Here is a 13,211-nt window from a genome sequence, read left to right on the forward strand (position 1 = left end):
GGTTGACAACACGCCATCCTGAACAACATCCTAACAAGGTAATCGCTGCGAATCACTGACCTAACAACCGTTCTGGGCCCTCAAGCCCACCCGATCACCCGCCGTCTCATCCAAGACAAGGCTAACAATACTAGCGAACTGCGCCGCATCCCCATGGAGACAGGTGCGTACTGCGTACGTCAATGAATGTCTGACTCTACCGGGTACGGATGCATGAACATGCCTTAGACCAATCACTGGCGGCTTCCATCCTGCCGACGCCTCAGAGGCGCCCCCGACCGACCGTAGCAATTGACCAACCGGTTTGCTGGTGTTCACCTGCTTGCATGTATCCTGCGGGCCGAAGGTAGTGACCGCTGAGTTGTCATGGCTTTTATATCAGCGAGCATCGATTGTGGTTTGCGGGGGGGGGGGCATGACATACGCAGTACATACAACGGCGGACAAACGTCAATATAACAGCTAGCTCATGTGACACTTATCAGGCGCCGCCAATTTTTATGGCGTGTTTCAATGCAAGCCCTGTTTCATATGAAGGTTTAGGAGGTTATACATTTGTACTTTGTGCATTCATTTTTGGAAAATGACCGACCAGCACCTGACATCTCAAGCACACTATTGGAGTTAAGTCTCATCGTCTCTACGCAGTATTTTCCCAGATGCCTGCAGCGATTGACCAAGTTAAAGGGAAGAATATGCGATGCCACCTTTCATATCCTTTGTTAGCATATGTACTCCATAGACTTAGGTTAGTAGTACTGCATCTTCGTTTACGACGCAATTTTCGATATTCAATGATGTGTCCAAGACGTGCTATGAATAGCCTATTCAACGGATTTAGTAGGAAATATCAACAACTTCTTGGATCTCTCAGTTGGACATCCGGCATTGCAGAGATCTCTGTCTGGAAGTTGTGAGTTGTCTTAACTTGGTGCTATTATGCATTACAGCCGGGGATGGAAAATATATATAAGTGCAGCCGCTAATTCATTATTTCCTCATAGTGACGAGATCCAGCCCATGTGATACATAGCAAGAAACCTAAGCCAACACCCCAGGCACTATTCCATCTGTGGGCTATACAAAACACGAGCCATTTGTTTGCGAGCAAGATGTTTGCTCTTTTTATGGCATACGCGCTAGTCTTTTTTCCGCGTGATCGGCCCTAACCCTATCGAGATTCCCATTCCGGCGGACTGGGCGCGTACAGAACTCCCGCGCAATTATGAGGAATCAATACCCCTTTTCCCACTCCAATTCCATGGTAGATTCTCAAGATGATTCTTCATGTGGTCTTCCTGGCGCTTCTGCCTCTGTTGGCCTTCTACGCATATGAAAGGCTTTTCTACTGTCGCTTCAAACAGTTCGCTGACTGGCCGCAGCTGAAACCATCGCTGGTCTGGGGCCACTTGAAGGTCTTTCAAGAATGCATCCTCGCGGCGGAACCTAAGAGACACATTGGTATGCTATTTTATGTTATTTCTGCCGCAGCGTCAATACTGAACCAAGTTGCAGACATTGTGTTGCAAGAAGTAAGAAGCCGCCTGGGAAATCCGCCTGTGTATATACTTGATCTGCGACCTGTCCAGCGGCCTCTTGTGATCGTTGGCAGCCATGAGATTGCAGAACAAGTATCGAGGAGCTCGAAGGAGCTCCCGTACAGTGTGCCCAAGTCGCCGACTATCAGTGCCTTGGAGCCATTGCTTGGCCCGAACTCCATCCTCTCTGCTTATGTATGGCTTGCGTCCCTTGACCAGGCAGAGTAATGTACATTGACCCGTTGCTATTATTCTCACAGGGAGAGGAGTGGAAGGGCCTCCGCAGACGATTCAACCCGGGTTTTGCTCCCCAACATCTCATGAGCCTCTTGCCTTGCATCCTAGACAAAGCCTGGCATTTCCTTGAGAATCTCGACCGACATGCCCTTGACGGCAGAGAATTCGCCCTGGACGAGCCGTGTGTGAATCTGACCTTTGACATTATCGGTACGTACGCCTCTCCACTCCCGTCCACATCTCTGACAGCGGACCGTAGGCGCGGTCACAATGGACGAGGACTTCCGCGCCCAGCTCGGAAACGACAAGCAAACCGAGCTAGTTCGGCGCTACAGGGAGCTGACGCTCAACTATCGCACTGCCACCAGCAACCAATGGTTCTCTATCAATCCGCTAACCATTACATATCGGTGGTGGTTATCCCGCCGCATCGACACCATCCTCCAAGAACACATCAAGGCCAAATTCGCCGAACTCAAGGCCCATCGGTCCTCAAAACAGGACCCGCAAAGAGCATCCCGCAGCGTTCTCTCTCTCAGCCTCCAGGACACCGACCGACTCGACACGAGGATCATCGAGCAGACGCGCGACCAGCTGAAGAGCTTCCTCTTCGCCGGCCACGACACCACCAGCATTCTTCTCCAATGGGCCTTCTACGAGCTCAGCCGCACCCCGCGCGCGCTGGCCGCCATCAGGGCCGAAATGGACGAGATCTTCGGCGCGGATTCATCGCCCGCAGCCGTGCGAGATCGGCTTCTCTCCGAGCAGCGGGATTCCCTCGTCCGCAGGATGGTCTACACTTCTGCCGTGATCAAGGAGACCCTGCGCCTGTATCCGCCCTCCGGGTCGGCCCGTCATCTCCCGTATGGATCGGGCTTCAGCGTCAAGCTCCCCGACGGGAGCTCGATGTGTCTTGACGGGACGGTGATTTACAACTGTGCGACTATTGTCCAGCGCGACGAGGCTGTCTATGGCTCGACGGCTGCTGTGTTTCGCCCCGAACGCTGGCTGGGGGATTCTGACACCAGCATGCAAACGAATGTCGATGCAAAGGATGGCGCTGCTGCTGGTAGGATACCCGCCGGCGCGTGGAGACCATTCGAGCGAGGCCCACGAAATTGTATTGGACAGGAGCTCGCGAACCTCGAGGCGCGGGTCATTCTGGCCTGTACAGTGCGGCGGTACGATTTTGAGAAAGTAGGCCTTGGGCAGGCCATGCGTGACAGCAACGGAGAGCCGATGTTAGATGTGAATGGCCAGTATAAAGTAAAGACAGAGGTGTATAATGTAATGTCAAGCCCTAATCCCCTGAGAGTGACTACACTGACGGCTTCTAGACTATGCAAGTGACGGCAAAACCGGTTGATGGAATGCAAATGAAGGTGCGGCTGGTGCCGGGTACCGCACCTCTTTGATACACCGTGTATATCAATCAGCATCTGACCGTACGCATGACGATATTTTTGACTAGACCTTTTGCAAAAGAAATAAAATACACAAGTGATCTATAGAATGTTGGCAAACTGCTATTGAGGATATGACTTCAACTTCACTTATGCAAGCTTAGTTATTACTGAAATATAGAGCTTAAGCTCTTTCCAGGGACAGCAAGAGTCGATCATCCTGTGCTCACTTAGCTAGAAACCTTAATACCGGATATTTTACGACCACCAGTCAACATTAGCCACTGAATTGGTCGTTCAAAATACTGGCGCGCTTGGCAGGCGGTCATAGTCACAACGAGGATTGCGCTGTTTTCTGCCTACGCCTCCAACAAAGGTTGGTCAATAATAAACTGCTTGAATACAGTAGGCATTGAAGGCTTAGCCGCAACAACGCAGGATTTAATTAAGTTCCCCCCGTTAACTTGTATAAAGGACATTTCGTGACGCAGAACTACGCTGTGATACGTACCCAGTTGTTGAATACACCCCATCGCTTGACAGCGCTATGCCAGTATAGTATCTATGCATGTAAGGACTGGAATATCTCTTATAAGACGGTTTCTCATTCTAAACCCTGGGACAATGTCCACCAATCAGCATGCTTGGTAAAAACGACAGCCTTAGAATCGATACTACAAATATAGCCAATCTATCGCTATTAACTCCCTATTATAATTCGAGTTACTTAGTAAAACTAGTTTCAGTAGTATATTTGAGGCTTTAAAAGTGCATCTATCGAATCAGTATTTGGTTCAGCACAACCGGCGGCATTAAAATGATTACTAAATATTGTACAACCCCGCCATGGCGAGGGATTTCCCAGACTCAACAGGAGCATCTATTTCCCACAACATCCCTGCTTTTCTGAGAGGTCCTCACTTGTCACATAGTTCGAATATGCGGCTCAAAGTGGCTATAGCATGCGATTCCTGTAGAGCTAGAAAGGTCAAATGTGATGGAGCCAAACCAGGTCTGTCTCTCACCCTCGACTTGGAACCAGACTAACAACGGGGCCAGTATGTGATGTATGCGCGAGACGCAAAAGAGCAAATACATGCACCTACAGTGGGAAGAAACTAGCAAGCGCCGCAGGTGTCCACTCTGCCAATCTGAAGCTGCATGAATCCGGCAATCATACGGTCAATTTAGATTCTACCCGCTCTTACGGACGACGACAAACTGCTGCCTCCCCTGGGGAATGTCGACTCATTACCACTGCCTCCCAGGACGGGGTTAATGCAGGTAGAGAGCCACCGTCCGCGGATGGTGTGGATTCCATGATCGGCACAATTGGAAGTGCCGCTGACACGCCAGAGTTCTTCGGCAAGAGTAGTGCGGGTTCCTTTATGCGGCAGATACAAGCTGGGATTGACTGCCAACTAAGCCAGCACTCTGGGAATACCGACAACCACATTGATCTCAGACTTGGTTTAGCGGAGTATCATCCGGCCTTGTGTCCTAATGGACCGAGATTCCACTATGTTCTTCCCGCACGCAGGACTGCGGACTCTCTCGTACAGCATTACTGGGAGTTGACTTCTACAATTTACCCGTTTCTCGATCGCGCTGCCTTCGAGGAAGATTACCAGGCTTTGTGGACTGGTTCACCAACCCAACTTCCGGAACGTATCGTAGTCGCTATGGTCAACATTGTATTTGCGCTTGGTACGCAAGTCTTACGAGATGTGCCTCCTGAACAGCGGCAGACAGAGGCAAAGACGTACTATGACCAAACTCAAAGCTCGCTTTCAGGAATCTCCTGGGACGTGAGCTCTCTCGAGCTCGTCTCGTGTCTTTTACTTACAGGTGTCTTTTTGCAGACAATCAACCGACCGCAACGATGCTGGATGGTGATAGGATATGCCATCCGAATGGCTGAAAGCCTCGGACTTCATATACCAGAGTACGGCATGGGAATGCAATCTAGACGGCAGATTGAACTCGCACGAAGAGTTTCGCATGGATGTGTGCTGATGGACCGGTGGGTCGAGAACGTCCCAGATCAATCATCGCTGCGTGCTTACACTGCTTTCTGGTTTACAGCGTGTTATCCATGACACTTGGTCGACCGGGCATGATCTCCCTTTCTCTAGCTAGGGGAGTTCCACTGCCACTTGAAATTGACGAGGATTTCTTAGACACACAGTCGGAGGGCTCGCCTGTAAGGCCAGATGGACTTCCATGCCGGATGTCGTTTTACATCCACCAGCTTCGCTTTTACGAAATAATCAGCGATATCCTTCACACCTTCTACCTGGCAGGTAATGAGAAGCATCATGAAGTCGACGATATTGCAAAAGTTCTCCGTCTGGAAAGTACTCTAATGGAGTGGAGTCAGAATCTGCCACAACTTCTGCGAGGGCCATTTCCTGAATATGAACGGGATATCTCTTCGAGGCGACTACCAATCATCAACAGAGTCCGGTAAGCCCGCAGGATTGACATCATCTCCACTCAAAGCTCATAGCAGGTTGTAGGTTCCTTCATGGCCGAATTCTGCTTTTCCGACCGATAGTGGCTCAATTATGCCTTCAGCGAGACAAAGATAGCGACCTCAGTGCGGCATGGTCTGAGAGCCTGTCCCGACATACCATCATGAAGGCTTCGAGCTTGTGCCTGCAGGATTCACATCAAGTGATAGATATAATATATAATCATCTGGATTTCACCAATGTGACTGGTCCACTTCCATCATGGTGGTATTGTGTACTCTGTGCGTACTTTCCACCTTGCTTCTGTTCATCTTTACTGAGCTTAATCAGACCTCTACACGGCTGCGACAATCATTCTGGCTGAACGACTACAGCCAGCCATGGCAGACGGCATTACCGGATACTCGACTGATGTGTCATGGAGACATGCCATTGAGCTTCTCTCCGCATATGCCCGGGTCGGTGATTCAGCAAAGAGATGTGTAGCTGTTCTGGAAGCCTTGTCAGCCAAAATTGACCGGGCATCCGGTTCTGTCCCAGAACAACAAGCAATTATTGAAACTAGCCCTGTGCCATTCTCCTTTGAATTCTTCCGGAAAGATTTTGGCTTCGGTAGCGAGGGTTTCAATCTCGATGACATGTCGTGGCTTAACGGTTTGCCTGGCATCTTATGAAAATCTCAACTCATACTATGAAGACATAGACAGCTATCTTCCGTAGGGTCTACACCAAAATCGATCACGCCATCCCCGCCCTCCCCTTCTTCCCCATCATAACTGGGCCTTTTCTGATATCTCCTGATTCTAGAACGCTCATACCGAGCCGTTTCTCATATGATTCCATACTTTTTCTTACGGATGTCCGCAACATGGCCCAGCGCAGGTACGGAAGTACGCTTATTACCTCGTCCACGCAGTCGATAAGCCACCCGCCAAGACCTAGGCCCTGATACTCCGGCAGAACATAAAGGTCGGTCAGATAGGCGAAAGTGACATTGTCTGTGATTAGGCGGGCGAATCCAATTTGCTCGAAATGGGCCCTTTTGTGTTCATCTGGTGGTGTTGCACCAGCGCCGTTCGGAACGATGGGGTTGTGGACAATCTTGTATAGACCGAAACAGAACGAGCTATCCACAATACTCTGCAATATCTGGTCTGGAACAGGATTAACCCAGTACATGAAGTCCTGTCCGAAGGCTTTATTGATCAATGGAATCGAGAGGAGCTTCTTGTCGGTGGAAATCAGGAAACCTTCTCGGGACCAGTGTTTGGGTTCGCTTTGTAACATGGTGGCTCAACGTAACGGGTTATGATCCGTAATATTAGACCATGTAGTAGGAAAGAACAAAGAAGGAACCTCTCTCAGTCACCTCTCACATATGCAGCTGTTGCTTTGACTTATCACTTTAAGATATAAGAACGAATGTTGTATGATTTACATCGAACGCTCCGAGCTGCGGGGTATTTCCCGAGTTTCTCGGGGTGGAGTTCGGAAGAGACAGCAATAGGCTGTTTGCCTTTCGACCAACCACCGAACCGGTCATAGCCAATCCGAGTAGCAATACCCCCGGGTAAAAGTGCTAGCTGTTTGATTTTTGCCAGTTCTGAATTCCTTAAAATACTAGCATTTGACGTGTCTCAGACGTCAATAGGAATAGAGCAAAAAACATCAGAAAGACCCAATAACAAATTTACCATAAGGAAGATAACAGGGTCGAGCCCTTGGCTGGACTAGCTACTGAAGGGCAGATGTAAACCGAGATATGTCTCGTATAGGTAGTTCCATTTGCCTGCCAATCTACGGAAGCGATTTCAAATGATATTCACTAGATTTGAAAAAGAGTGTCACTTGAGATAACAGCGCGGCCTTTTCTTTAGCAAAAATGCCAATTTTATTATCTGTTTAACTAGAACTTATGCGATATTTATTCCCAGAAGTGATCCAGGCCAAGATCGTCAAGATTGAACCATCCACAGAGTCCTTCGATAGAACCTAAGGAAGAGAGGTGGCCAGTCTCGCTGACTGACGTCTCATTCCCCGGGCCCTGACTTCCTCGGCCTTCGCCATTAGAAAGGCCTGGCGATTCATTAGACTCGGATAAATCGGCGCTGCTCGCGGCCCTCGTCTCAAGATGTAGCACATGCCGAGCAATTGTCTGGATCTCCGTCACATTTCTTGCTGTTCTTGGCCACACCTCGCTCAGTTCCTTTAGACATCCAATGGTTGTCTTCATTTGTCCCCTCGCTATCATTAAATCTTTGCCCTTCAGGAGGAACTTGCAGGCTGACAGCAGCGCCAGTGCACCCCCGCTTATCATGCAGGTGATAAAAGGACTGTGCTGGAACTGGCGGACAGGTAACGTTAAAAGACGGTTTTGTGCATCGACAGACCGGAGGACACGCAGAGTGTGTATATTGACTGGCTCCTGTGCAGCGGTACCGGGAAGAGGTTCTCGAGCACAGCTCGAAATATTCTCGACCACATCAAATTTGAGGTCCGAAAACGGCCGATGCAAGCTGATAGATGATCTGAAAGGATGTGAGACATTGAAACAAGGACATCAGAACCCCTTATGGCTGACGTACATATGGATCACCAAGTGGGCTTGGAACATTAATTCGTCAATTTCGCCAGACTTATCCACGACTTCGTTACGGCTTTTCGGCAGTAGGCGTAGCCATCCATCAAGAATGGAATCAACGGACCGGATAACATCCTTCGAGTCCTCTTTAACGCGCTTTTTAGGTGCCATAGATAGTGCTAATGCCGTGCATCGTACTGCGCCGATAAGGTATGCGAAAGATGAGAACTTGCCACCATCAGGAGCAAATTCACGAAAGTCAAACTCTTGCAAAGAAATTGGCTCAGGAATCTCCTAATGTCAAGTAAGATATGCGAATAGTCTTGCTGAAGGGACCAAGTAGAGAGACATTACTTACCCCTAGTTCGTAATCCGACTCTTCACAAGGCAATTCGACTGTACAATCAATGTCCCACAATCGGGACTCCATCGTTCCCAGAGTCCCAGCATAGTATGTATCCACGATGTACAACATCCACCATGTCCTTCGCCAACTTTCCCTTACTACGGGATCTGCACCACCGTGCTGCCACGCAAATTCTTGACGGAACATTTGAAGATCAACAGCAATCTCAATCGCAGTGTCCATTTCCGTTTTAGAATCGGCTTCGTGACCATGCCAGAACAGAATCATAGAATACAAGAGTCGGCATTGGACTATGATCGCATCTGTTTGTGAAGTTTGCGCAAAGCAGACCTCGACATAGTCCTTTAGTGGAGTTGAAAGTTCTCCTGCGGCGAAAATACATCCGATAAGGCGCAAAATAGCGATAAGCACCCTCAAACTGGGTTGTCTCTGCGAATCTAGATAGAGTCTCGAAAGGTGTCTCTGGGGTACAATGAACGGGTGAAACTTGTGAAAGTACCTGTAGTATGCGTCTATCAAAGTATCACTGTAAATATTGTCGTTATGGGCTTGAGCCGTAGCCGGCGATGGGGTGTCAGAAATTCCTTCACCAATAGTAGTTCCATCAAGTAAGCGGCGATCATTGGGGAAATCGACCTCGACTGATTGAGAAGATCGGGGCTGGCCTTGCTGCACATCTGCCAGTAATTGCGTGCGTGAATCTCCGACTACCGCTGCTTTCTCCATTACAGCAAGTCTTTTGCGCCGCTCAGCCAAAGCAGCGCGGTCCAAACCCCCTCGGCGTGATCGAGCATAATGGCATTGCTTGGCAGTCTCGGCACAGCGACTGCAAGATGGCTGTCTTCCGTCACATTTCAAATGACGTGAGCGACAAGGTAGACAGGCCAGCGAAGAGCGCGTAGCCTTAGATTTGTGCACCACCGGAACATTGGTGAAATCCATGAGGTCGCAAGTCGTGGTTAAGACGAAACGTCATGCTCGTCTTACGTGCGGTTACTCGGGAACTCGTTAATCCGGGTATCCAAATGGATTACCGATTAGGCATATGGTATCCCGCTCCATCGACACCTTTCGGGAGTCAGGATCAGCAGTGGATGTGGGTGATGGTGCAATCCCGAGTAACGGTAGAATTATAGTATAAAATGGATACCATGGTGACTTGCCTCCCTTCTTTGCTTCTCGATATCTGCCACACAATTACGATAGTGCATCTTTAAACGATTGTCCAAAGCTCCCTTCCAGGATCATGCCCCATAAGATTGTTATTATTGGCGCTGGATTTGCCGGAGTCTGGAGTGCTCTCTCGGCCAAGCGTGTTATTAACTGCGCGAGCAAGGAGAACGAGTTCGAGGTCCTGGTCATTGCCCCCGAGCCGGTTTTAGTTATGCGTCCACGACTCTACGAGTCCAAGGCCTCCAGTTTGATTCATCCTCTGGACACCCTCTTTAAAGAAGCCGGCATTAAGTTCCTCCCTGGCGTCGTCAAGGCCGTTCACACGGAAAGGCGCAGCGTTGAAGTCGGATGTGCTTCCGGTGCCGAATCGACTATCGACTACAACCGCCTCATCCTTGCTGCTGGGAGTTCCGTCGTACGACCTCAGGGTGTCACGGGCCTTCGCCAACATGCTTTCGATATCGATTCTCTGAGCTCTGCTGTCACACTTGAATCTCATCTCGAGGCTCTTGGTTCACTTCCTGCCAGCCCGGGTCGGGATAACGTGGTCGTGTGCGGCGCTGGCTTCACCGGTATCGAGCTGGCCGCTGAACTGCCCAAACGACTTGGTCACCTTGCCAACTTTCGCGTCATTCTGGTCGGAAATGCCAGTGAAGCTGGGCCCGAATTCGGGTCCAGCCCTCGCTCCACCATCACACAAGCGCTGAAAGACCTTGGCGTGGAGGTTAGGGTCGGATCAGGGGTGAAGGCAGTTGATGCAGAAGGTGTCACCCTCATGTCTGGTGAGCGCATTGAGACAAAAACAAATATCTGGACCGCTGGCGTGAGAGCTACGCCGCTGACACAACAGATTCCCGGGCCCAAGGATGCTCTAGCTCGGCTTCTTGTCGACGAATATCTTCGCGTTTCGTCCGTTGATGGCGTCTTTGCGACGGGTGACGCTGCCTGTGCAGTCGCAGATGGCGCAAACCAATATACGTTCATGTGCTGCCAGCACGCGATCCAGCTTGGTCGCATATCAGGGTACAATGCCGCAGCGGAGCTTCTTGGTGAACCCCTAATGGGATTCACTCAACCCACCTATAACTGCTGTCTTGATCTTGGGTCTTGGGGGGCTCTTGTCTCTGCTGGCTGGGAGAGGAAGGATATAAAATTCTCCGGTGATATAGCAAAGCGAGTGAAGTGCTATATCAACCAGCAGTTGATATACCCCCCTGACAATGCTCAGTTCGCACTCGCATCGGCTGATCCTGTGGGACCCGATTCTGACCAGCTATTTGAACACTTGACCAGTGTGGTTGGATGAGCTTCTGCAAACTATATGATTAGTAGCCAGTGCTTTCTGTGGTAGAATATTTCAGGTATAGAAATATACATAGAGTTTACAATAGATTCCATGGCCCACTTGAGTTCTTACACTAGATAGTAATTCCGCATTGAAAGCGGCACATTTCGTGTATGATATCTATACGCTACACTGAGCTGCGGTGTACGACCGTTTCAGCCATGGGATTGGCAGATATAGCACTAGACACCTTTTGCTGGAAAGTAATACTCATGGCACAGGATGAGTTTCTCCAGCTGTTCATCGCCTTTGGCTGGTCATCTATATCCAATCGTCTATATGCGAGTACTCACAAACGCCGGCCCAAAACAATATACACCCATATTAATATCAACAAGAGGAAGAATAAAGAACAAAAACATTACTTCTGCTTAGTCCAAACTTCAACCCAAGTATCAAGGATACGCTTAGCATTGTGAATCGAGTCAATAGTCGACTGGAGCGAAGTCTGACATTGGGTCAGCTTCTCATCAAGCTCCCGGCTCAGCACATTATGCATAGCGAGAAAAGATGCACCTTCAATACTATCTTCCATAGAAGCCAGGAATTCAAGCGATTTGGGCTCATCGCCGCCAGCAGTGTTATCGCCCTTCGACTTCGACTTCCGTCCACGCTTAGCAGGCGGATGGTTCACCTCCTCATTAGTATCCGCGTTCTCTTCAAATACAACAACCTTGCGCTTGCGGGGCCGGCCCCGTGGCTTCCTACCTTCCTCCTTGGGCTCTGGCTGAACCTGTGGCTGGGTGGCAGGCACAACCTCGTCGTCCCCGAGCTTCTTCGGAGCACGAATCCGGAGGACTCGCTTGTGCGGAGGCTGATTGGCAGAGTCATCGTTTTCTCCCTGGGTTGCGACAGAGCTGGCCGGTTCTGCAGCACGCTTGCGCTTCTTTGATGAGGCTGCGGGCACTGTGTCAGAGTCAGTGAGATAAATCCGTAGTGGGATTCTGGGGGTATGAGAGCTTACCCTCAGGACCGAGGTTTCCGTTATCATCAATAGCCCGTCGATGCACACAGCGTATCTTCGAACGCTTGCAGTTGGCACACGCTGGGGTCATTTTACGCTTTTCTGAGCGCTTCGGAGCCGGGCTGGGGGCTTCCATAGTGTGGGATGGCGGAGCTGCAGATGGTGCTACAGGGCTTTGAGGCTCGTAGGAGACTGTCGATCGCCGAGGTCCGTAACTAACTTCTCTCCAAACTGGTGGTTCAGGGTCGTGGTATTCAGGATCGGGCTCAGGGGTTGGGGACTTCGGGTGGTAAACAGGAGATTGCGGGATGGTTTTTGGCGACACTGATTCGTAGTCGTAGAAGACGGGTGATTCTGGGTGGTAAGACGGGGACTTCGGAGCATGGGATGTTGGAACATGTGGTGGCGATTGGGGTGCGTAAGTGGGCGATGCAGGAGGGTATGAGGGGGGCGCTGGGTTTCGATACTCACGCGGAGGCAACTCCAAGACGGGCGATGGGAAGGGCTGGTTCAGGGCTGGCAGGTCCTGGGCTGGGGCCATCCAAGCTGTGGATACTAGAACCTGTGCACTATTGTTAGCGTGTTTATTCTGGTAAACGATGCATGGTGAGGGTTGAAAATATACCTCCTGTAAATCAGGAACAACATCTGGCAGTTCATTGTCATTTGCCTGGGGTTGGGGAGCATTGAGCACTGAACGCATGTATTCGTGCTTCTTATGGGCCCAGTCCTCTTGGATCAGGCGAGCCTCTTCGGCCTCCGACACTTCTTCAGACTCCTCCTCTTGCTTCATCTGGCCTTGGGATAGTTCTGGGTATTCCTGGATAGCTGGACAAGAAGCAGGATTGGAACCTGAATCAGTATAGACTGCCTCTGGGACTTCAGGAACTGAAGACTGTACCATGGAGGTCTGGGAGCAGGGGATGCAGAAATCCGGCGGACAAGCGTCTGACCCGGATTCAACACAGGTGCCTCCACACTTCCTGCATGGAGGAGCTTGCTGGATTGAAGCCATACCGGGGGCCACGACAAAGTACTTTCTGAAGAGGAGCTTCTTCAATAGGTTCATGAAACGTTTGTAGGTGTACGGTGAATGCGACACGACTGCCTTGTCTTTCCTGTTTGCAGT

At 50.1% G+C, this 13,211-nt stretch overlaps 5 protein-coding genes across 5 annotated transcripts; 3 read left to right on the top strand and 2 right to left on the bottom strand.

Moving 5' to 3' along the window:
• Positions 1-1,277: 1,277 nt before the first annotated feature.
• On the top strand, positions 1,278-3,190 carry BDV59DRAFT_195669 (cytochrome P450; the record flags this gene model as incomplete). The annotated part of the gene is made up of 5 exons (XM_073692612.1): positions 1,278-1,461; positions 1,516-1,733; positions 1,799-1,985; positions 2,035-3,062; positions 3,113-3,190. The coding sequence occupies 5 exons, from the start codon at positions 1,278-1,280 to the stop codon at positions 3,188-3,190; spliced, it is 1,695 nt and encodes a 564-aa protein (XP_073544164.1).
• Positions 3,191-4,084: 894 nt separating this feature from the next.
• On the top strand, positions 4,085-6,396 carry BDV59DRAFT_186485 (Zn(II)2Cys6 transcription factor). Its single transcript, XM_073691032.1, has 5 exons — positions 4,085-4,190; positions 4,238-5,201; positions 5,264-5,644; positions 5,698-5,933; positions 5,983-6,396. The coding sequence occupies exons 1-5, from the start codon at positions 4,118-4,120 to the stop codon at positions 6,324-6,326; spliced, it is 1,998 nt and encodes a 665-aa protein (XP_073544165.1). The 5' UTR covers positions 4,085-4,117; the 3' UTR covers positions 6,327-6,396.
• Positions 6,397-7,518: 1,122 nt separating this feature from the next.
• On the bottom strand, positions 7,519-9,542 carry BDV59DRAFT_210335 (putative C6 transcription factor; the record flags this gene model as incomplete). The annotated part of the gene is made up of 3 exons (XM_073695574.1): positions 7,519-8,180; positions 8,238-8,527; positions 8,592-9,542. 3 exons carry the CDS (start codon positions 9,540-9,542, stop codon positions 7,577-7,579), a joined length of 1,845 nt encoding a protein of 614 aa, XP_073544166.1. The 3' UTR covers positions 7,519-7,576.
• Positions 9,543-9,698: 156 nt separating this feature from the next.
• Positions 9,699-11,107, top strand: BDV59DRAFT_210339 (NAD(P)/FAD-dependent oxidoreductase). The gene has a single exon (XM_073695575.1). It carries the CDS (start codon positions 9,847-9,849, stop codon positions 11,077-11,079), a length of 1,233 nt encoding a protein of 410 aa, XP_073544167.1. The 5' UTR covers positions 9,699-9,846; the 3' UTR covers positions 11,080-11,107.
• A 372-nt stretch (positions 11,108-11,479) lies between these two features.
• Positions 11,480-13,151, bottom strand: BDV59DRAFT_205245 (uncharacterized protein; the record flags this gene model as incomplete). Its single annotated transcript, XM_073694606.1, has 3 exons — positions 11,480-12,024; positions 12,083-12,644; positions 12,708-13,151. 3 exons carry the CDS (start codon positions 13,149-13,151, stop codon positions 11,480-11,482), a joined length of 1,551 nt encoding a protein of 516 aa, XP_073544168.1.
• Between the last annotated feature and the right edge of the window lie 60 nt (positions 13,152-13,211).

This window comes from Aspergillus ambiguus, assembly GCF_047715705.1.
Source record: "Aspergillus ambiguus strain CBS 117.58 unplaced genomic scaffold BDV59scaffold_42, whole genome shotgun sequence".
NCBI classification, from domain to species: domain Eukaryota; kingdom Fungi; phylum Ascomycota; class Eurotiomycetes; order Eurotiales; family Aspergillaceae; genus Aspergillus; species Aspergillus ambiguus.